Source organism: Microtus oregoni, unplaced genomic scaffold, assembly GCF_018167655.1.
Source record: "Microtus oregoni isolate MIOR12 unplaced genomic scaffold, Mior012 000042F_ref0000377, whole genome shotgun sequence".
NCBI classification, from domain to species: Eukaryota; Metazoa; Chordata; class Mammalia; order Rodentia; family Cricetidae; genus Microtus; species Microtus oregoni.
Window position 1 is genome coordinate 22,255,579 of NW_024543209.1, and position 21,841 is coordinate 22,277,419.

General features: G+C 41.0%; 1 protein-coding gene across 1 annotated transcript; it reads left to right on the forward strand.

The window, feature by feature from the left end:
• Nucleotides 1–13,439: 13,439 nt before the first annotated feature.
• Nucleotides 13,440–14,342, forward strand: LOC121434169 (putative vomeronasal receptor-like protein 4). The gene has a single exon (XM_041633019.1). The coding sequence runs from the start codon at nucleotides 13,440–13,442 to the stop codon at nucleotides 14,340–14,342; it is 903 nt and encodes a 300-aa protein (XP_041488953.1).
• The last annotated feature ends 7,499 nt before the right edge of the window (nucleotides 14,343–21,841 follow it).

Consider the following 21,841-nt stretch of genomic DNA (forward strand, 5'->3'; position numbering starts at 1 on the left):
GCCACCATAATATCCAAATGTAGGGTATTTTCTTAAGGAGTGATTGATGGGGGAGTCCCAGCCCTTTAGGGTAGTGCCATCCTTGGGCAAATGGTTCTGGGTTCTATACAAATGTAGACTGAGCAACCATGGTGAATAAGCCAGTAGCGCACCTCTCCATAACTTCTGTATCAGCTTGTGCCTCCAGGTTCCTGCACTAGGTGAGTTCCTGTCCTGATTCCTTGATGATAAACAGTGATGTGGAAGTGTAAACCAAACAAACCCTTCCCTCCATTAAAGAACATGACCCAGGAATATAGTAGTTTGAGAGTTCTGTGTGCTTGTGGAAACACCCCAAGAAAACACAACAAAAATGTTCTCTCTCGGTTTCTCCAAATCACAGAAATGTTCTTTCTCTGTCCAGGCAGAGCAGAAAGGAGTGGGTTTATTTCTGATTGCTGCTTATTATGTGTTATTGATAATCATTTAAATGTTTAAAAAGTCCTTTGTGTGCTTCTGTGAAGAACCTGATTTTGACATGCTCAGCTTGTCTTTGCCATTGTATACAGCGTGACCTCATGTGAACTTTCTTACCCTCAGAGTATAACTTGTCTGCTGCTCTGAATAAAGTTGGCTGTTGCATGAGACTTTAGTCCTCCTCATTCTCCCAGGTCCCACTAACTCTGGAGGGTGACAAGTGGTGCCTGAAAAGGGACCTGAAATTGGCTATGAAATCAGAGAGTGGGGACCCTCACGGAAGGAGATGAGTGAGAATAATGGGGCAGAAACCAGGGAAAGATTTGTCTTATGTTGACTTTCTGCTTCATTTTTTAAAGAAAAGAGGTTTTATAAAAACCACAACTATTAAATTTCTTTCAAGTTGTTTGTGAGTATAAGCTCCGGTTTTCAGAAAAAGAAAAATTAGATGAGGAAGTATGGGACAGAATCCAAAAAACACACTGAAAAGAAATATAAACAAGGTGAAAAGATAACCGTTCAATTCTGGGTCACTTGGGCATTAATCTGATGGTTATAAAATTCTTAGGGAAGATAAGGGCATTATTAATCATGAGAAAGAGATTGTTAATTTTTTCATGACTATAAGCTGGATGATGAAACCTTAAAATTGTTACTGGAGACTCTTTCAGATATGTCCCCTCCCTTGTTTGAAGATTTCCCTAAAGCATGGGTGAGGAATTTGATGATCAAATTAATCTTGAAATCTTGACATTTCTTAATGAGGACTTAGGAGAGCCCATGAAAAAGTTAAGTTTAGAACCCAGACAAGCTAGGGCATGGCAGGGAAAAAGAATTCATTTATCAACTATTTCCCAGCCCCATGAGATCCGCTTGATATTTCCAGTGCAATTTCAACAAAGTCAGAATGTTTATCAGCGATTGAACTTGGCCATAATGAAAGGGATATGTGTTTGGAACCAGCACCCCTGCATCTTTCAAGTACTTGATGGTGACACTAATTTCTGCAGTTATTCTAAAAATGCGATACTGTTTTCAATTCACCACTTTCCTTGGAAGATACATCACTAAAGACTTCAATTTAGCCTTTTCAATCACAATAGCCCTCACTCTTCAGGTCGGTGGATCAATGTGAGATTTCTGCCATATTCTAAGTATATTGATCCCTTTTATTCATTCTGAAACTGGGTAAATAAACATTGGATGAGATTGGAACCTATTGGACCTATTGGGATTCAGACTACAGTCATTTCTTTTCCTCTTCCATTGTATCCACCTTGTCTTCTGAGGAGTTCATGAGGAGTCTTGGTAGCATCTTCCCATTTGATACTCTTCCAAGTACTGTCTGGCTGTGTTTCCCTGAATCTATTGCCATCTATTACTCAAGAAGGCTTTGCTGATGATGACCGAATAAAGGACTGATCTATGCATACAAAAAAATAAGAGAATTTTTTAAAGACTTGTGCTTCCTATGGTACTGTTCATTGTTGTTATGAATATCTTACTGTTTAGGACAATACTACACAATGATTGGCATGATTTTTATATAACTGATAAAATGGTTCTTAGCCCTCCCCAAATTCTCCAGTGGTAAAGGTGGATTACACTCCTGAAGTCCATGAAAAGTTTCCATAACTAGGACTAAGGGGTTATCCTGGAAATGCCACATATGAGATGCTGGCAGGGGTTGGTAGATGGGTTGCAACAAAATATCAGCTGCACAATATACATCCCACAGCCCTTCCACATGTCAGTGGTGTAGCTACAGCTGCCTGGATGAAAACTGATACTAGGTCCTTCTCTGAGCCTCTGCTGATTTCATAGGGAGACTCTAAGATGCTATTGAAATACAAGTAAAGGGAATCAAACTAAAAAGCAATTATTAAAAGAGCTGGCTTTGATAAAGTCAATGAATATTGCTAAGGAATAATCAGGACTTAGAGACAGAGGAGAGGCACAGACAGACAGACAGACAGACAGACATAAACACACACACACACACACACACACACACACAGAGAGAGAGAGAGAGAGAGAGAGAGAGAGAGAGAGAGAGAGAAGAAATGTACTTATGCAGAAATGTGGATACCTACAAACAAAAAATTAGCTGCTTTAGAAACATATGCTGTTCAAAAACAGATGTCAGCAAAATGCATAGCTACTTAATGAAACAATGTAAATTGCCTTTGTAAAAAAGGAATGCTCATAGTCAAGGAGCTAGTTTATACCCTGAGTGCAAAGAAGTAAAGCACTGGTCTACAGAAGTGCCAAACTAAATACGCTAAGTCTTTACCTTGCAACAATAGCAATATCAGCAAATAATTGGGAAATGGATTAAAGGCCCTCCCACAAGCCTCATAAAATTAGAGGATTAAATCCAAACATGATAATATTTGTACCATCTTCTTACTGTAATCAATTGTATTCTTTTATTATAGGCTGCTACTCAAGGAAATGCTGCTATTGATATTCATTGTCCTAAAGACATGCCGTTTCCCCCTTTCAATGGCCTTTTACATTATTCACAGGATATTGGGGACCCATATAGTCTGGAACAGTTGAAAATCTATTGGCTCACAATAGTTTATCTATGAAAGGAATCACAGATCATACAGGATTTATTGATAAAGATTATAATAGGAGAAATTATAGTCATAATCCCAGTACTGACTGGCAACTAAAACAGGAGGAAAGAAAAGTACATGGTGGTTTAGTCCTTTTGCATAAAAAGGTACTTTGTGGGGGATGATTTGGTATTAATAAATAAAACTATAGCTTTAAGCACCATATTAAAGTAAAATTATAAATCACTTTGGGCATAAAAATAAGAAAAAAAACTTTTAAAAGTTTGATTGATTCTGGAGCTGATGTCTCTATTTTAATTATGGAAAAGTTGCACCTGGAACGGTCTTTTGTTGTCTTTAACAAAGTCTCCATTGTTCTATTTTACCAATAAGAACTTGGGAGTCAGATGCTGAGATGAAAACCTGGTAGCTCAGAGAAGCAGAGAAAGCACCCAACTGCTTCATCATCATCCCAGAAAAAGAGCTTTCTCCTATGCCATCTCAAAGAAAAAAACCTCCAACCAGATGTCCCTCCCTCCTACTTCCTGTGCATCTCTCTCTCAGTCTTACTGATTTCCTGTTACTCTTTATGGGTCTTTTTTTCTTGTAAACTGGTTGTTAACTCCTCCTCTTGGCCTATGGTTAATTTTATTTAATCCTGTTGACAATATTCAAGCAGAGAGCTCTTGGATAAAAGGTGTGTGTTAGGGATAGTTCACACTACAGCTACAAGTAGGTTTTTCCACCAAATAATATAATCTTGGGGCTCACGGTGTGATCAAACAGCCTGCCCTGACAGGGTTAGGAACTATGAGCTCTAATGAGATTAAGCAACATTGAGAAAGCACCACCTGTGAAAATTACATGGAAATTTAGCGAACCTGTCTGGACTCCTTAATGGCCCCTTTCTAGAGATAAGTTACAGGTGCCTCACCAGAATCAGAGAACAATTGGAGAATGGGCACATAGAACACTCCTTTTTCTCCCTGGAATTCTGTTCTTGTAATTAAAAAGAAATCTGGTAAGTGGAAATTCCTGATTGGTTTGTGTAATATTACTGCCACCATGTGACCAAAGGGAGCGTTACAGCCTGGTTTACCTACAGCTACCCCTATTCCTAAAGATTGGCCTTTAATAGTTTTGGGTTTGAAAGATTGCTTTTACCGCATACATATTCATCCTGATGATAAGATGCATTTCACCTTTTCTGTTCCCTCGCTCAACCATAATGAACTTCAGCTCTGATATCAATAGACTGGATTACCTCAAAGTATGAAAAACTCCCTGATGTAATGTTAATACTATGTAGAAAGGTTTTAGAGCTGTGAGGCGGGCCTTTCCTCAGCTTATATTATTCATGTATATATGTTGACATCCTGATGGTGACCTCCAAAGAGGAAGAGCTACAATCATATATGATATGACTCAAGATCGTCTGCATAAATATGGGCTTAGTATGGAGCCGGAATCAGTAAAAGGATCAGACACTGTGAATATATGGGAAAACTAGTTTTTACTAAAACACCATCCAACAATAAAAAATTATCTATTTGACAAGACAAATTAAAAAGCTGGTCTGTCCATTCTCTCCACTCCATCAAAACGCTCTCTTAATAATTCAGATGCTGAATCCAAGCCCAGTTCACACTCACTTGGAGGGTATGACTGAAGATCCTAGAGTTCCTCATTCTTTTGTTTATGGCACAAGAGTTTTTAGCCTCTTTTTGTGCAGATTATATTACTTAGTAACGCTCATTGATTCGCACCAGAAACACCTGATAAAGGGTGACCTGGAGACCACTCCTATGCTTGAGTAGCAACCAGGAGGTTTAATCCAGGACAGGACCGGTGACCAGGAGCCACATCCCAGCCCAGCCCAGCACGGCTCTCACTTCTGCACTGGAGATGTTCCTCTCACCTCCTCTAAGTCCTGTGTCCACAGCTATTTACAGTGCATTGCATCAGCAACTGGAAAGGCCCTCCAGGTGGGACAGTACATGACAGACAGAAGCATCCCTAAGGTAGATGAACTGTACAAGCTTCCTTAAAGCTGTAGATGAGGCTGTTGGCTTTTTGAAATGGGGGTGGTGAGCCAATCAAGATTTGGAGTCCCATTGATAGTTTAGTGTACAAGGAATAAAGCTGCCAAATACACCAATGACCTTGAAGTGCCTGTGGTTTACACAAGCAAGGTGACTCTCATCTGTCCAGATCCCTGGTTGGAACTTTATCAGAGGACAGAATCCTCAGCATTCTCCATATCTGTTCAGTGCCAGTGTTTAAAGAAGGACCTGAGGAGGAAGAGGCAGTGACCATCTACTCTGTGACTCAGAAGAGGGTCCTTGAGCTGGCTCACAGCTTGAGAGTGTGGACAAAGGAGGGTCTGGAGAAACTGGAAGCTAGTTTCAGAAACTTGACTGCTGGGATAACTCCAGAGCCAGGCAAATATAATCATTGTGGAGGAATAAAAAAAATAGCACTTTAGGGGCGACTCTGCAGTTTCCTGACATGGTGACAATGACAACTAAAGTCTTTGCCCTGCTTTCTTAGAGCTAAGAACCACAGGAATCCTGAAAGGACATGAGAGGCCTGACCCAGCACTCACCCTCAACACAGGCTCCATGGTGAGCAGCCCTCGCATCCCTGGCTCAACTACATGATTTCCTTCAAGGGAAACATTTCGTTCTCTTTCACTAAGGAATGGAGGTCATTAGGGGGGCTTTGAGCCTTACAATCTCAACTCCTTTGATACCAGAAAGATAGGAATTGATGTTCCCGTGAGGCTCTAGCTCACAATCTCCACACCAACAGATTGCATCATGGGGCATTGCTGCATAGCTGTCTCCTTCAGATTGAATTATTCCCACTGGATGGCGTAAGGAGACCCACAGGTCAGGGCAAGCTCACTACCAAACTTAGCACACTCACAAAGTTCTTTTCTCAGGGAGACATAATCAGGAAACATTTTCTGGGAGGAGAAGAGACTCTTCTTTCGTGGAACAGCTGTCCACAAATTGGGCAGGGAGTGCCAGTGTGCTCTTTAGACTCCTGTCAAGTTGACACACACTGGAGTCATCTGGGAAGAGGAATCTCAACTGAGAAAATGTAGTTTTGTTTTCTTTTGTTTTGTTTTACTCTTTGGAGGCTGCCACACAGCTCCCAAATAAATACACTTTGTCTTATTCTTACTTATGAATGGCTGACCTTAGCGTGGCCTGTTTCTAGCCAGCTTTTCTAACTTAAATTATCCCATTTCTCATTAACTGTGTTTTGCCTCTAGGCTTTTTACCCCTCTTTCTTCTATATCTCTTTTTTTTCCTTCTCACTCTGTGGATGGTGGTGTGGCTGGGTGTCTGACCCCGGTGTCTTCCTCTGTTGTCTTCCTTTCCTTCTCTTGCTCTTTTCTCTTCCTCTTTTGGAGTCTAGATCTCTCTTCCTATTTATTCTCTCTCCTGCCTAGCTATTGACCACTCAGCTCTCTATTAGACCAATCAGATATTTTAGACAGGCAAAGTAACACAGAATTACAGAGTTAAACCAATGCAACCTAAAAGAATGCAGCTCATCTTTGCACCATTAAACAAATATTCCACAGCATGAACGAATATAACACTTCTTAAACTAATATTCCACAATAAGAAAGTGCATCCATCAGACTGACCTACAGGCAAGACAGTGGGGGCATTTTTTGATTAATAATTAATGTCATGATATTGGAGGGTGTGGTGGTTTGAAACGAAATAGAGTGGCACTATTAGGAGGTGTGGTCTTCTTGGAGCACAGGTGTCACTATGGAGGTGGACATCGAGGATTCATATATGCCCAACATCTCCCCAGTGAGTCAGTTCACTTCTTGTTGCCTATGGATCAATATGTGGGCCTCTCAGCTCCAGCATCTTTCTGCCTGCATGCCACCACGATCCACTATGATGATATGAACTAAACCTCTGAAACTGTAAGCCACCCCATTAAATATTTTCCTTTAAAAGAGTTGCTTTGCTCATGGTATCTCTTCACAGCAATAGAAACCTGGAGACAGAAGTTGAATGAGGAACTGGGTTATTGCTGTGATTAGAGTTGACCATGCTTTTGTTTGATGGAATATGGACCTTGGGACAAATAACAGGGTGTAAGGTCAGTAAACAAATCTAAATATATTTTACATTCTAATAAAAAGTATATTGAAACAAAATCAGCAAAACAATACTTTTGAGAATAGTCTCAAGAAATAAAAAAAAAATACCTAAAAATAAAATTCAAAAAGTCCTTCTGGGAAAACAAGAAGTCAACATATAAAGAATGATATTGGACCCCATTACCATCCTGAGTAAAAGGCAGTTTAAGACAAATCACAGATCCCATTTGAACCCCAGATTCCTAGACTACAGGGTAGACATGCAGAGAAAAGACTTCAAGATAGAGCGTCGGGAAAGGTCTTCTGCACAGAGCATTCCTGTCGAAATCATAAGGGTGATGCTCACATCTGTATTCTCTTCCCAATTATCTAGCTAAAACCAGAACACAAAAATATATCTGTAAAGAAATGTCAACTTAAACAAAAAATAATTAAACCTAGGACAATTCATGAGTCAAATGAAGTAATTGTGGAAGGTTGGAAGTGGAAATTGTGTATCAGGGACTGAGATTCCACAGTAGGTTTGCTTCTCCCTGACATGTGACAACTCAGATGTTAAAGTGTCTCTGATATTTTATGGTAAAAAGAACTCTGCAAACCCTGGAGATACACATACTGCCAAACAAACATCACCTGCTAGTAGAACTAGCCACAGCTTGTCTGCTCCACAGCCATCGTGGGGAGCAGACCTGACAGTTCTTTGGTTCACTTGCATGTGTCAGTTTCCCTCAGAAGCACACATGCTGCTCACTCTTTGGATGATCAGGGAACTCGGAAGGGTGAACCTGAGGACCTTTCCTCTCTACCTGAGACAGAAAGGTGTATGTCTGGGGCCAGAATGCTGGAAGTTCCACTGACAGATGTCCCCCAGCAGTCTTGAGCGTCTCTGTTCTTGTGTTCAGGATCTGCTCTCATCACAGAGCTCCAGGGTGACCTGTGCGCGAGGCCATCTCAGCGCTTCATTCAGAAACTTTATCCAAGGTCCTTACCCTCACTGTTCTTCATCTGCCGCTATGTCCTGCTTTGTACTGCTGGCTGCATCATTGTAGTTTAGAAAATTTATTTATCTGAATTTGGTGAGTTTCTAGGTTTCAGTGGGTCACCTTCTCTGCTTTATTTATTTATTTATTTATTTATTTATTTATTTATTTATTACTGTTTTGCTTGGTCCCATATGGACTGGCTTAAAAAGACAGAATTTTGTAAATCTACTTTGGAGTCTCCTTCTTCACACATAACATACTATACATGAAAATAAAGAAATTTTTGGTATACTAAACAACAAAAATGGTGTTTTTCTAATCATTAGTGACCTTCAAGAGGATTCAGAAAAGCAGCAGGAAAGAACACACAGTAAATTCAGGATGTAGACCAGAAAGTCAACAGTACAGACTAGACATTCACCAAGAAATACGAAATTTTGAAAAAAAAAAACAAATATTAAATGGAAAACTCAATAAACCAAATTTAAAAAACAGTAAGAAATACTATTCAAAAAAGATGGCTTAAGAAGAAAAACCTGAGGGGTTGAATAAAAGTTTAAGGAAATAACTCAACAGAGGCAGCAGTACAGAAATGGGCATGACCATGACTTTAAAGACTCTGTATCATCAAGAGGGAAGACCTTGGAAGCCACAGTCTAGGAGAGATTATATCCTACACACTACAGGAGGAAGCTACACATGTGCTCTGCACACACTATATGAAGTGATTTTGTGTTACATAAGACACGTACACACACGTACACACACACACACACACACACACACACACACACACACACACACCTAACTTTAGAGAGAACCCCTAAGTCACAGTTAGGTATGTCTAAGATTGGAGAAGAATAAAATGAGAGAATGTGTCTGTACAGCAGCCCCCAGCAGTCCAGGGCTGACACTAAGTCTCAGTAAGAGACAGTCTGATGCAGCAGAAAGGCCAGAGCCTCCATTTCAGGACAGTACTTAGACACCACAGGGTGTCTCTGAGCAAGATTAGAAGCCTTCATCTCTCCTATCCCTCCTCTCCCAGTCTCACTTATCCACCTCATCTAATGCAAGCACAGATGCTCCCATGGTTGGGAAAAACAGTCTCCTGAATATTAGTCCCTGGATATGACCACTCCAGTGCATTCCTTCACACCAGGAAGTGAATAGACCCTGGGAAGGGAAAGGAGCCATGGAGGTCGAGAAGTGTGAACTAAGTGCTCTTCATGACTGACTGTGCGCACGGTAGGTGTGTCGGAGGCTCTCTCCTTGGATCTCCTCTGCTGTCTAAGGGAAAATGAGAACTAAAGACTTCATATCTCAGGCTGCTTGCTGTTAGAGACCCAGACTGATATGTGGACCTTAGAGTTAAATATACATAACCCTTCTCCGTGTAATCTGAGCAATAGCTAAACAATCTCATCTTCAAGAGACAGAAGCCCATTATTTTTACACAGTGAACATCAGCCTAAAGAGATTTGCATCCAGAGGAGAAGAGAAAGGGAGAACTTGGGATGGAAGGGAGATGACTGCTATGCACAGAGTCAGCACTCAGAGCAGAAAGAGACAGACTTGGAACTGTCCCTCGTGGCTCTACCATGAACACCACACCTGAAGACCAGCCAATGGCCCTCGACCTTGAACATCTTTGTTCTTGGTATACTGAGATTCTTTTTAGTTTTCTTTAAAATTTTTTTATTAGATTGATTTATTTTATCTTATTTATTTTTTATTAATCATTTTATCCGTATGTTTTGCCTGCATATATGTAAGTGTACCATGTTTTTGAGATACACATGGAGGTGAGAAAAAAGTATTGGATCCTATGGAATCGGGGTTATGTGTTACAAGGTGCTGGGGATTGACTGGATCTTTTGAAAGAGAAAAAGTTGCTTTTTTGAGTCGTGATTGAGTAATCTCTCCAGTCTTGGTGTTCAGCCTCTCAGAAGTTTCTCCCAATTCACTAACTGACTTGGGGTAAGTGGAGTTCAATTTCCCAGGAGCCAGGAACCCAGGGTGCTGTTCATCCTCACAGCCCTCCTTGTCATCACACAGGGACTGTAATTAGGAACAGAATGTTTCATCCTCAGCAAATGGCAGACCACCAGGGAGTGTGCAGAGCTGGCAACCAGGAAGGACATGTGCATAAGAAGCACAAACTCCTGATGGTGACATCCTAACAGCAGTGACAGTTGCTGGGAACACAGGGCTTAAGGATGATAAACTGAGCCTGACTGTGGTGTGAGAACACCCACCCTGAGCCCTGCACAAACTCCACAGGTAAATGTTCCATCAAGCCACAGTGGACTGAAGCTGCCTTTCACCTTGACAGAGGGCTGTGAGGTAGGAATGGGAAGGGAAGTTGGTTGAAGAGAAGAGTCTGGGCTCCTCTGTCACTGTGAGAAAGAAAGGTGACAGGATCCAGGGAAAAAGCAGGCTCTCATTGCCACCTGCAGTGCAGAATTGTTTCTATGTCCATGAGGGAGCCTTGTGCAGCTGCATGGGGGGCACTGGGCCAGAGATGCTCATGAAAGCCCAGGCAGGTAGAGCAGACATGGGCTGAGATTTCAGCTTGAGTGTGAGGAAGCTTTTCCTCTCCGCAGTTTCTCCAGTCTCTGTGTTGTCCTCACAGGAGCAAAGGTATCTTGGGTCTGGTGCCCTCCCACCTCTCAGAAGGTGGTAGGGGGCTTTGCCCTCCTTTGTTCTTATTTTATTGTTCCTGGAGCTTTCCTGTCCAGACTCAAAACATAACACAGTGTGACAGTGCAAAGAATCGTGGGGGATCTGACATGACACAAATCACAGAATAATGCATTAGAGTGTGGTTAACACTGGGCAGGCACTGTCCTAAGCACTGTGCGCCTCTGCTCCATCGAATCCTCACAAAACACATGGATGTTACCAAACACCATCCCTACATTAGGGATTATTGAAGGGACCAAGAAAATGTTCCATGGCAGTCACAGAGCGGTTAGGAAAGGTGGGGTTTGACAGAGGGAATAGCTTTTCAACTTGACAATTTATCCTTCTCTAGTTTATGGATTTTTCTCTCATGCATCTAGACCTAGCATTGGCCCCTAGAGTCCATGACTCATTCCTAAAAGAAAACTCTGAATTGATTAGTTTCACACAGGTTGCTCTTTTTTATTTCTTACATATTGGAGGCATGATGGTTGAGGAAGTATATTAAATATGTATATGAAGATATATATATATATATATATATATATACTCAGTCACCCTGAAATAGACAAATAGACATAGGTGAGTGTGTGTGTATGTGTGTGTGTGTGTGTGTGTGTGTGTGTGTGTAGCTTTTACAACTAAGTTCTTACTGTTTGGAAATCAAGGACAATTTCGTGCTTGTAAATTTTGCTATTGGCATCTCAGAGATCACATAAAAACATTTGAAATGCTATCAAATTATAAGCATTTCAGTACAGTGGGATTTTGAGAGAAAATAAAGCTCTGTTGGTAAGTTCTTAAAGGATAAACAATGTCCATCACTAAATTGTTTGAAGCCTGAAAGCTCACATCATTGCACAAGTGAGAAAGTGTTAGACACTTATCAAATGTATAACCCAAACTGAACTGACTTCTCAAAGATACTCAGATTCATCAATTGTTATGAAAAGCCCAACTCAAATGCTTCTCTAAATTGCTCTAAGTTCGTCTCCATGATTAAAGAGCAGTTTTAAACCAACAGTTGCCTTGAGAAACCTATAGACTTTCCAGCCGGCATTATGAGAACACTTACAGACTACACACAGAACCAGTGTCTCTGAGGCTGCTCAGTGCCCAGTGTAGGAAGCGAGCACATACACAGGCTGCACAGCCTTCTGAGGTCAGGGAAAGCATAAGACATGAGACGCTAAGCAGGAGCCATGAGGCATGGGAGCTGGGGAAGCTCAGCTGTGGGTACAGCCCATGTACCTGTGGAAAGGTAAGTAAGTGCCAATGCTAACATTTGCTTGGGAGGGGTCAAAGGAATTCAGAACTGACTTTGATGTGGACCCGATGTCAAATTGTAGACACAGATAGAAATTAAGGTTGTTGTGTGAAGCTCTCTGTGTTCTGTGAAGCGTGAAACAAATGGAGTAAGTTCCTTCTTTAAAGACTTATTTTGTGTTCAATGTAGAAACTAAAGAACAGGGGAAAACAGATACCATACATAAAAAGATGGCAATCACAGTGTGAGATAGCAGGGAGGACTCACAGGCTGGGGGATTTCTGATTGAGAACATCACTAGACAGAACCAACTTTAAAACAATCAGCAAGCCAGGCCTTTGTTTTTTTTTTTTTTTATTTTTTTTTAAATTTATTTATTTATTAAGGATTTCTGCCTCGTCCCCACAACCGCTTCCCATTTCCCACCCCCTCCCCCCGATCAAGTCCCCCCCCCTCATCTGCTCGAAGAGCAATCAGGGTTCCCTGACCTGTGGGAAGCCCAAGGACTGCCCACCTCTATCCAGGTCTCGTAAGGTGAGCATTCAAACTGCCTAGTTAAGACTCTACAGGAACAGTTTTCCTGGTGTTATACTGGGGAAGAGATCCTAGGAGAAAGAGTAACAACAGGATAAAGTGGAGTAAACAGGAAATAAACTTCAGGATGAGTCTACGCATGGATGTTGAGGACACAATCTTTGATCACATATAGTCCACATTGAGGACAGTGATCTAGACGTCCATGTCCCCACTACGTCACTAACCTCTGCATGATTTATGATCAGAGAGCTTGGGAAGAGGCGAATACTGTACCATCTCCCCTGAGAATCTGAACCATTGACCAACAACAGTTTTCTGAGAAACAGCACGGATTTATTAGTTCCACAGCCTTTTGAGTGACAGTTGCATTTGAGGCAGTGAAGAGGATCAGGATGAGGCATCAACACAGTCCAGGAGCCTGAGGTCCCACTGGGTGTGATGAGGGAGAAGGAAGGAGGCTGTCAGGCTAATACTAAGGACTGTGTTGCTTAGAAAAACCGACAGAGTGATGACATGTGTTTACCTTTCTCTAGGAAGAACATAGTCATATGGCCATGGATGAAGGATGGAGACAAAGAAAGGTCTTTGTGAAAGGCAGGAATAGCAATGTTTATGCCCAGATTGCAACTAGCACCACTTCTGTGGGAATGGTAATTAGACAAAGGAGGAAAATAAGGAATGTGATCAGGCATCATCAAGGACAGAACCATATTGTCTCACATAATTGATACTATTCTTTTCATCAGAATAAACAGAGAAAATCTTACACATATTTCTCAAATGATTTTCCTTAGTGCTGTACATGAAGTCAGAGGATGAAGTGGAATAACATTATCCACACAATAATCTTCCTTTCTCTTGCTGGACCTGAAATTGTGGGGAATATCCTAATGCTTGTGAGACTTGTGCACACTTTAACCTTGGGGACTGAGAAAAAGCCTGTAGGCATTATTCTCATCCACTTGGCATTTTCTAATATCATCATTATTTGTACTACAGGGATCAGAGATATAGCCACGGTGTTTTATTTCAGAAACTTCCTCGGAGATATTGGCTGTAAAGTTGTGGTTTTTCTGGCAAGGATGGCATGGGGCTTATCCATCTGTACCACCTGTCTCCTCACTGTGGTCCAGGCTGTCACCATCAGTTCCAGGACCACCCTTTGGACAAAGCTAAAACCACGGACCTCATGGCAAGTTCTTCAATTTCTCCTCTTCTTCTGGAATGTTAATGTTCTCATAAGCTCCAACTTACTCTGCTATGTCAAATCAGGGAATGGCTTGAACAGTTCTGTACCTGGAGCATACATTGGCCATTGCTATATGATGCCATCAAGACATACAGTTAAGTGGCTTTTCCTCTCCCTCATGATTCTTCGTGATGTCATCTTTCAGAGTCTGATGGGCTGGAGCAGCGGGTCCATGGCTCTCCGTCTGTATGAGCATCACAAGCGCGTCCTCTACCTTCACAGCTCCAGGTGTGTGCACAATTCCCCTCCAGAAATCAGAGCTACCTGGAGCGTTCTCATTCTAATGACCTGCTTCCTTTTCTTCTACTGGGCAGATTTCATTCTCTCCTTCTACACTGGTTTTATAGTAACACACGATTCTATTTTACTAAATATTAAGACATTTTTAGAACTTGGTTATGCTGGTTTTAGTCCCTATGTTCTGATTAGCAGATACATCCATGTTCCTAATGTCTTACATGCTCACTGAGAAGTGTAGAAATTACATTCTACACATACTCATATGAGCTAAAGGTATGTACATTGTAAGCTGCTTTGCCATGATGAAGTTTAGAAGTGCAGATACAATGTTTGCTCTATAGCATAGGCTGACCTGGCAGTCAGTATATGGCACAGGCTTACCTTGAGATGCCTCAGAACCCCAAAAGCTTGTATTACAGGCAGTTGCCACCAAACTGTCATTTGCCTAAGTGTTCTAACATATCACATTAAATTAAATTTCAAAATAATGTATTTTCTTTCCTTAAAAAGTCTAAAATTGCACAATCTTAAGACTAGTTCAGGGTTTCTAGACAAGTAGAAAACAGATTCTTACCATCTCCCTATTCCTCCATCCCTGTCATATGATGGGTTGCTTCTCATTAGCCCTGGGGGAAATGCTGGAGGTAAGGCTGATGCCAGAAATTAGTATCTCACTTTTGTCCAAACCAGAGAAGGAAAACAAAATAGGTTAAGTGGAGGTGAGGAGAAGCCCTTATCTGAGGTGAGCTCATCCTGCAGAGTGAAGACCATAGTGTGACAAGCAAGGTTACAGCTGCACAGCAGATTTGCTTTCCATTTGTTTGACACGGCTAGGTTCCAAAATGCCTCCCACTACAGTGTCAACATTGCTGGATAATTATAGCTGGGTTAAAACTTAGTGTACCACTGCAAGAAGCTCTGGTAAATGGGCTCTCTCAAATGACGCCTCGCTCCAGACCAGGGCTTCAGGGGAATATTGTTGTGTTAAAACCTCCAAGAAAAGTTGTTAACATTGGAGTTTACACCTCTGACTCTCACTATGGCCTACACCATCCTAGTGTTTGCTAGGTCTTCTTGGTCCGTGAATCTGAGACACCGTCTTCCCGATATTGCACAGACACAACGTTTGAGCTGAGAACTATATGTTTGTGTGTAACAATTTTTTTCATTTTCTTGGTTCTGTTCTTCTGTGGAACCCTAACTCTAAACATCCACCTTTTTCCAGTGCTCTGAAGGGCTGCCTCTCCAAAAACCTTGTGAGTGTTTTCTGGGTGTATCGTCCATCTTTCTTATACAGTGGGCAATATGGTGAGAATAACAGGCCAGAGCTCCACCTGACATTTCTATCCAAAGCCTATTCATTTTCTATATTTTCCCTTACATTATTAAAAATAAAACTGATTTATAATTAACCGTCAATAAACATACTTTTAATACAAATTTGAAATCTCACGGATAAGCTAAGTTTCCATATCCACCTGCTCCTTCCTTATCATATGATGGGTAATGTGGAAGCCCCTGAAGTCTCCGGGATCCCCAGTTATTTGTTGATATTGCTAATGTTGCTGGGTAATGAACTGAAGTCTTTATCAAATTTAGTTTGGCATTCCATAGACCAGTGCTTTCCTCCTTTGCAATTAGGGCATAAATTTGTTACAAAGGCAATTTACATTGTTTCTTGAAGTGGCCAGGTCAGCCATAATTGAAACATTTTGCTGACATTTGTTCTTGAACAGTATATGTTTCTAAAGCAGTTAATTATGCTCTAATGTTTGTAGGTTCCCACATTTTATATAACTACATTTCTTCTCTCTCTCTCTCTCTCTCTCTCTCTCTCTCTCTCTCTCTCTCCTTCCCCCTAAGCCCTGATTAATCCTTGGCAAGCTTTTGAATTTGATTCCCTTTACTTGGTTTTCAAAAGCATCTTTGAGTCTCCCTATGCAATCAGCAGAGGCTCAGAGAAGGTCAAGTATAGTTTTTTATATAACTAGACCCAAAGCCAGATCCTATATCAGTTTTCATCCAGGTAGCTATAGCTACATCCCTGACAAGTGGACAGGCTGTGGGAGGTATATTGTGCAACTGATAATTTCTGGCAACACATCTTCCAACTCCTGTCAGCATTTCATATGTTGCATTTCCAGAATAATCCCTTAGTCTTAGTTATCGAAACTTTTCATGAAAGTAAGATACATTTACAATTGGAGAATTTTGGAAGGGCTAAGAGTGATTTTAGCGAAGATAAAGACACATCATACCCAAACATATGGGACACAATGAAAGCAGTGCTAAGAAAAAAGTTCATAGCACTAAGTGCCCACATAAAGAAAACAGAGAAAGCTCACATTAGAGACTTAACAGCACACCTGAAAGCTCTAGAAAAAAAAAAAAGAAGCAGACTCACTCAGGAGGAGTGGAAATAATCAAACTGAGGGCTGAAATCAACAAAATAGAAACACAGAAAACAATCCAAAGAATTAATGAAACAAAATGCTGGTTCTTGGAGAAAATCAACAGATTGACAAACCCTTATTCAAACTAATCAAACGGCAGAGAGAACATGCAAATTAACAAGATCAGAAATGAAAAGGGGGACATAACCACAGACACAGAGGAAATTCAGAGAATCATAAGATCTTACTACAAAAGCCTGTATGCCACAAAATTGGAAAATGTGAAAGAAATGGACTTTTTTTTTAGATAAGTACCATATACTAAAATTAAATCACGACCAGGTGAACAATTTAAATAGACCTATAAGTTGTGAGGAATTAGAAGCTGTCATCAGAAACCCCCCTACCAAAAAAAAAAGCCCTGGACTAGATAGTTTCAATGCAGAATTCTACCAGAATTTCCAAGAAGAGCTAATACCTATACTCCTTAATGTGTTTCACAAAATAGAAACAGAGGGTCATTGCCAAACTCCTTTTATGAATATACAGTTACCCTGATACCAAAACCACACAAAGACTTAACCAAGAAAGAGAATTACAGACCAATCTCACTCATGAACATCGATGCAAAAATTCTCAATAAAATACTGGCAAACCGAATCCAAGAACATATCCAAAAATTATACATTATGATCAAGTAGGCTTTATCCCAGAGAGGCAGGACAGGTTCAACATATGAAAATCTATCAATGTAATCCATCACATAAATAAACTGAAGGAAAAAAAACATATGATCATTTCATTAGATGCTGAAAAGCATTTGACAAAATTCAACACCCCTTTATGATAAAAGTCTTGGAGAGTTCAAACAAAGTTCATTCCTAAATATAATAAAAACAATATACAACATGCTGACAGCTAACATTAAATTAAATGGAGAGAAACTCAAAGCCATCCCACTAAACTCAGGAACACGACAAGGCTGTCCACTCTCGCCATACCTCTTCAATATAGTGCTTGAAGTTCTAGCAATAGCAATAAGAGAGCATAAGGAGATCAAGTGGATTTGAATTGGAAAGGAAGAAGTCAAACTTTTGTTATTTGCAGATGATATGATAGTGTACATAAGTGACCCCAAAAACTCCACCAAAGACCTCCTACAGCTAATAAACACCTTTATTAATGTGGCAGGATACAAGATCAACTCCAAAAAATCAGTCGCCCTCTTATACACAAAGAACAAAGAAGCAGAGAGGGAAATCAGAGAAACATCACCTTTTATGATAGTCACAAATATCATAAAATATCTTGGGGGTAACTCTAACCAAGGAAGTGAAAGATCTATTTGACAAGAACTTTAAGGCATTGAAGAAAGAAATTGAAGAGGATACCAGAAAATGGAAGGATCTCCCATGCTCATGCATTGGGAGAATCAACATAGTAAAAATGGCAATCCTACCAAAAGCAATCTATAGATTCAATGCAATCCCCATCAAAATCCCAACAAAATTCTTCACAGACCTTGAGAGAACAATAAAACTTTATATGGAAAAACAGAAAACCCAAGATAGCCAAAACATTCCTATACAATAAAAGTACTTCCGGAGGCATTACCATCCCTGACTTTATACTCTATTACAGAGCCACAGTAATGAAAACAGCTTGGTACTGGTACAAAAACAGAGATGTTGACCAATGGAACCGAATTGAAGACCCGGATATTAATCCACAAACCTATGAACACATGATTTTCGACAAAGGAGCTAAAAGTATACAATGGAAGAAAGAAAGCATCTTTAACAAATGGTGCTGGCATAACTGGATGTCAACCTGTAGAAGAAGAAAAATAGATCCATACCTATCACCATGCACGAAACTCAAGTCCAAATGGATTAAAGACCTCAATATTAATTTGACCACACTGAACTTGATAAAAGAGAAAGTGGAAAGTAGTCTGCAATACATGGGCACAGGAGACCACTTCATACACAGAACCCCAGTAGCACAGACAATAAGAGCAACAATGAATAAATGGGACTTTCTGAAGCTGAGAAGCTTCTGTAATGCAAAGGACACTGTAATTAAGACAAAAAGCAACTTACTGAATGGAAGATCTTCACCAACCCCGCATCAGACAAAGATCTGATCTCCAAAATATATAAAGAACTCAAGAAACTAGACATTAAAACTCTAATTAACCCAATTAAAAAAATGGGGTACTGAACTGAACAGAGAATTCTCCACAGAAGAAGTTCAAATGGCCAAAAGACACTAAAGGTCATGCTCAACCTCCTTAGCTATCAGGGAAATGCAAATCAAAACAACTTTGAGATACCATCTTACACCTGTCAGAATGGCTAAAATCAAAAACACCAATGCTAGCCTATGCTGGAGAGGATGTGGAGTTAGGGGAACACTCATCCATTGCTGGTGGGAATGCAAACTTGTGCAACCACTTTGGAAATCAGTGTGGCAGTTTCTCAGGAAACTGGGAGTCAACCTACCTCAAGACCTAGCAATTCCCCTCTTGGGAAAATACCCAAGAGATGTTCAATCATACTACAAAAGCATTTGTTCAACTGTGTCCATAGTAGCACTATTTTTTTTTAAGATTTATTTATTATGTATACAACATTCTGTCCACATGCCAGAGGAGGGCGCCAGATCTCAGTACAGATGGTTGTGAGCCACCATGTGGTTGCTGGGAATTGAACTCAGGACCTCTGGAAGAACAGTCTGATGTGGGAGTGTCATATATCAATCTGTTGATTTCATTGGTTAAGTAATAAACAAACTGCTTGGGCTCATAGCTTAGAACATAGGTGGGTGGAGTAAACAGAACAGAATGCTGGGAGGAAAAGGAAGTGAGGTAAGACACCTCAGACAGAGATACCATGCTCCTCTCTCCGAGGCAGACGTGATTCAGCTCCTACCCAGGATGGATGTAGGCTAGAATCTTCCCGGTAAGCGCACCTTGGGGTGCTACACACCTGATTGGAAATGGGCTAGTCCAGGTGTGAGAGTTAGCCGAGAAGAGGCTAAATATAATGGGCCAAGCAGTGTTTAAAAGAATACAGTGTCCATGTAATTATTTCTGGGTATAAGCTATCCAGGCGGCCGCGGTGCTAGGGACACAGCCCCACCGCTCCTATTACAACAACAGTCAGTGCTATTAACCTCTGAGCCATCTCTTCAGCCCCCTAGCAGCATTATTTGTAATAGCCAGAACCTGGAAACAACCTAGGTGCCACTCAATAGAAGAATGGATAAAGAAGGTATACACTTTAGAGTTTTACTCAGCAGTAAAAAACAATGACATCTTGAAATTTGAATGCAAAAGGATGGAAGTAGAAAACACTTTACTGAGTGAGATAACCCAGACCCAAAAAGATGAATATGGTATGTACTCACTCATAAGTGGATTCTAGCCATAAAAATGGACATTGAGCCCATAATTCGTGATCCTAGAGAATCTAAATAAGAAGGTGAACCCAAAGAAAAACATATATTCATCCTCCTGGAAGTAGACAAGATTGCCTGGCAAAAGTTGGGAGCATAGGGGTGCGGTGGGGGTAAGGTGAGATGGGGAAGGAGAAGGGAGAAGGGAAGGATTGGGGAGAGCTTGGAGGAATGGTATGGTTGAGATGGAGGAAGGGTGGATATGGGAGCAGGGAAGTAGATATCTTAATCAAGGGAGCCATTTTGGGGTTGGCAAGAGACTTGACTCTAGAGGGGTTCCAGCTGTCCAAGCAGATGTCCCCAGCTTGTTCCTTGGGCAGCAGAGAAGAGGGTGCCTGAACCGACCTAATCTTATAGCCACACTGATGAATATTTTGCATATCACCATAGAACCTTCATCTGGCGATGGATGGAGATAGAGACAGAGACCCACATTGGGGCACTGGACTAAGCTCCCAAGGTCCAAATGAAGAGCAGAAGGAGGGAGAACATGAGCAAGGAAATCAGGACCGCGAGGGATGCATCCACCCACTGAGACAGTGGGACTGATCTAATGGGAGTTCACCAAGGCCAGCTGGACCTTGTGATCAAACCGGATTCTCTGAATGTGGCTGACAATGAGGGCTGATTGAGAAGCCAAGAACAATGACACTGGGTTTTGATTCTTTTGCATGTACTGGCTTTGCGGGAGCCTAGTCTGTTTGGATGCTCACCTTCCTAGACCTGGATGGAGTGGGGGAGGACTTGGACTTCCCACAGGGCAGAGAACCCTGACTGCTCTTAGAACTGGAAAGGGAGGGGGAGGACGAGTAGGGGGAGTGGGAGGGAAATGGGAGGAGGTGGAAATTTTTAATAAAAAAATAAAAAACAACCCAAAAAATAAAATATAGAAATAAACAAAAACTCATGGCCATCATTATGTAGTGCTATTGTAACCAGTAAGATATTCATAACAGTATGGAATAGTCCCATAGGGAGCATAGGCCTTTACAAAAATCTTTCCTTATGTCCAAGTTCAATCACTGACATACATTTTGACTTTGTTGAAATTGAACTGGGATTACCAAGCTCAGCTCATGAGGCTGGAGAGGAATTGGTAAATGAATTTCTTTTACCTGGGTCTCCTAGCTTTCCTGAGTTCTAAACTTAGATTTCCACAGGCTCTCCTAAGTCCTCATTAAGAAATGTCAAGATTTCAAGATTAGATTGGTCATCAAATTCCTCATCCATGCTTTAGGGAAATCTTCAGAAAAGGGAAGGCACATATCTGAAAGAGGCTCCAGTAAGGGAGCTGGGGAGCAATCACCCCAGATTTGTCAGTGGGGCATTTTCACTTTCCATTTTTCCTGAATGGGAAAATCTTTTGTCTTGTTTTTTGAAAATCAATTTTAAGGTTTCATTATCCAGCTTATAGTCATGAAAGGAATTAGCTATCTGTTTCTCATGATTAATAACATCCTCATTTTCCCTAAGTATTTTTACGACTGTCCAGATTAATGCCCAAGTGACCCAGAATTGATCTGGGATCTTTTCATCTTGTTTATAGGTCTTTTCAACGTGTTTTTGGGACTCTGTCCCATACTTCCTCATGTAAAGTTCCTTCTTCCGAAAGCCAGGGTTTGTACTCACAAACAACTTAATAGCTGTGATTTTGATAGTGGTGTTCCTTTTTTCTTTAAAAAATGAAGCAGAAACTCAGTGTAAGACAAAGCCTTCCCTGGTGTCTGCCCCATTATTCTCACTCATCTCCTTCCATGAGGGTCCCCACTCTCTGATTCCAAAGCCAATTTCAGGTCCCTTTTCAGGCACCACTTGTCACCCTCCAGAGGTAGTGGGACCTGGGAGAAGGAGGTGGACTGGAGTCTCATGCAACAGC